General features: G+C 51.1%; 1 protein-coding gene across 1 annotated transcript in view; it reads left to right on the top strand.

Moving 5' to 3' along the window:
* GLOD4 (glyoxalase domain containing 4) overlaps positions 1-2,148 on the top strand; it is an 11,441-nt gene that overhangs the window by 3,362 nt on the left and 5,931 nt on the right. Inside the window, exons 3-4 of the mRNA XM_045299959.1 lie at positions 680-849; positions 1,244-1,388. Of these exons, the coding sequence (XP_045155894.1) occupies positions 680-849; positions 1,244-1,388 (315 nt within the window). The remainder of the gene's footprint in view (positions 1-679; positions 850-1,243; positions 1,389-2,148) is intronic.

Here is a 2,148-nt window from a genome sequence, read left to right as displayed (position 1 = left end):
CCCTCCTCCCTCATGAGCCCTTGATAGTTTATAAATTGGTATTTTGTCATATCTTGCCCTGTCCGACGTCTCCCTTCACCCACTTCTCGGCTGTCTGACTATACTTTCTGTTAAGATCCCCGGGGTGGCCTTCTTCGATGGCTTTGGGCTCTGGTCTGATGGTGTTCTGATGATATTTTCTGTTATATATAATGTTGTTGGTGCCATCGAGCCGGTTCCCACCCATAATGACCTTTCACACAATGGAACTAAGCCCTGCCTCGTCCCGCGCCACCTTCACAGTTGTTCCGATGTTTTGATAGTGGAAATTTGTTTAGAAATAAAAATATCTTACAGGTGTGGATCTTAGTTGTTTTTGCAGCCACTGTGTCAATCCATCTCCTTGAGTGGATCTTAGTGAGCCAATACCATCTCCAAATGCGTGTGGCAGTAGACTAATCCAACAGCATTGGTAGGAGGAGGTGAGGTAGGGGAGAGAGACGGGGAGTGGTAAGCACAGGGCAGAAGCCAGGAGAGCCCTGCTGCCTGGCAAGGACTGCAGGCGGTGCCAGCGAGCACACCGGGTCCAGAGGACTGTTGAATGACAGAGCAGTTTGCTCTGTACACGTTGACCCAGCGCCCTTGAGAGCCCCAGGGAGCACGGGGCTCCACTCACGCCCGCCCACGGGGTCACCTTGAGCTGGCGGGGACTTGAGGGCGACCGTTGTACACTGTGGTGAAGGATCGGAGGGCACGGCGGGCACCAGCAGCAGTTACATTGACGTGGAAGGAAAGCGCCAATTGGCGAATAGGGTGTCTGAGACGTCCATTGTGGGAAGTCATTGTGGGAAGCTCCGGTTGTCGGGGGCGGCAAGTTGACTCCACTCAGAGCTTCCCTATGGGAGAGCGTAGAGCCGGCCCCCGGGCTGCCCGTGCGTCTGTGTTTATACTGTATATCTGTGTTCACACTTTCCTCCCTTCTCTGATGAGCTCTTTAAAAGGAAGGGGAATTCTCACTGAGATGAACTGGATTATTAAACTGCACCCACATTTTCATTTCTGGCTGATGACCCTTGAACATTTGCACGCCCACACACCCCCATCTGCGGGGAGAGGCAGATGGTTAATGCTGGTGTAAGGCACTAGAAGGAAATTGTGGGGAAGTGACGTCAAGGCAGTGGGGGTTTGGCCCCAGCCCTCTTGTTCTCTGCGCGCCCCATCTGTCCCTGTGCGGTAACACTTGGGACCTTGCTGTGTGCCACAGGGCATCACCCTCGCTTCGAGCCAAGCGGTCGACAATGCCAGGAACATGGAGTGGCCACTCAGGGAAACCGCAGAAGGGGTTTTTGAAACCGAGGCCCCCGGAGGATACAAGTTCTACCTGCAGAATTGCAGTCCACCTCGGTCAGGTAGGTCCGTCCGCTGGGACTAGTCAAAGCTCTGACTGCAGGTGAGTGAGGAGGGTGAGAGGCCGGCCGGCCTGGATTGTGGTCTCCGATCGATCCAGTGGTTCTGTATGAAGTGCTGCGTTCCTACATGTCACGGGCGTGTCCTTTGGAAGTCAATGGGGGAAGCGGACTCGCCAGGCCGAGGCAGCCAGGAGGGGCACCTTACTCTACACACAGTACTGCTGTTCGAGCTTTTATTCTCCTTATAGAAGAGTCACGTTTTTTCCTAGACAGATAAGCCAAAGGCAGGCTAAGAAAAGAGCACCCAGCTAGCCAGAGAGCCAGCTGTTAGCCCTGTAAGAGTCTCCCGTCTCGGAAGCCCTGTAAGAGTCTCCCGTCTCACAGAAGCCCTGTAAGAGTCTCCCGTCTCTCGGAAGACATCCCGCTTCTGGGGAGAGAGTCCCTCTCATAAGCCACCCACGAGATCAACTTTTTCAGGTTACGGTAATTCTAATCTTATAAGTGTTCGTGAGTTTCATATTTTCCCTATGTTCAGTGTGATTTCTTGTTTTGTGGATACTGCCTTTTGCATTTCTCCGGTTTTTCTAGGATGTTCATTTTTTTTCTACTAGTGTTTAAAGGTATATTAAGAACAGTCACTTTTTGTCATATGTGTTCCAAAAAAATCCCGCTTAATTATTTGCTCTTGAATTTTATTTGTAACAATCATTGTTCCTGTCTAAGAATCTTCAATTTTGTATATTTAACCTGGCAAACTTTT

This window comes from Echinops telfairi, unplaced genomic scaffold, assembly GCF_000313985.2.
Source record: "Echinops telfairi isolate 266 unplaced genomic scaffold, ASM31398v2 ScPeMD7_7458;HRSCAF=8496, whole genome shotgun sequence".
Taxonomy (NCBI): domain Eukaryota; kingdom Metazoa; phylum Chordata; class Mammalia; order Afrosoricida; family Tenrecidae; genus Echinops; species Echinops telfairi.
This window is presented reverse-complemented; position numbering and strand designations above follow the sequence as displayed.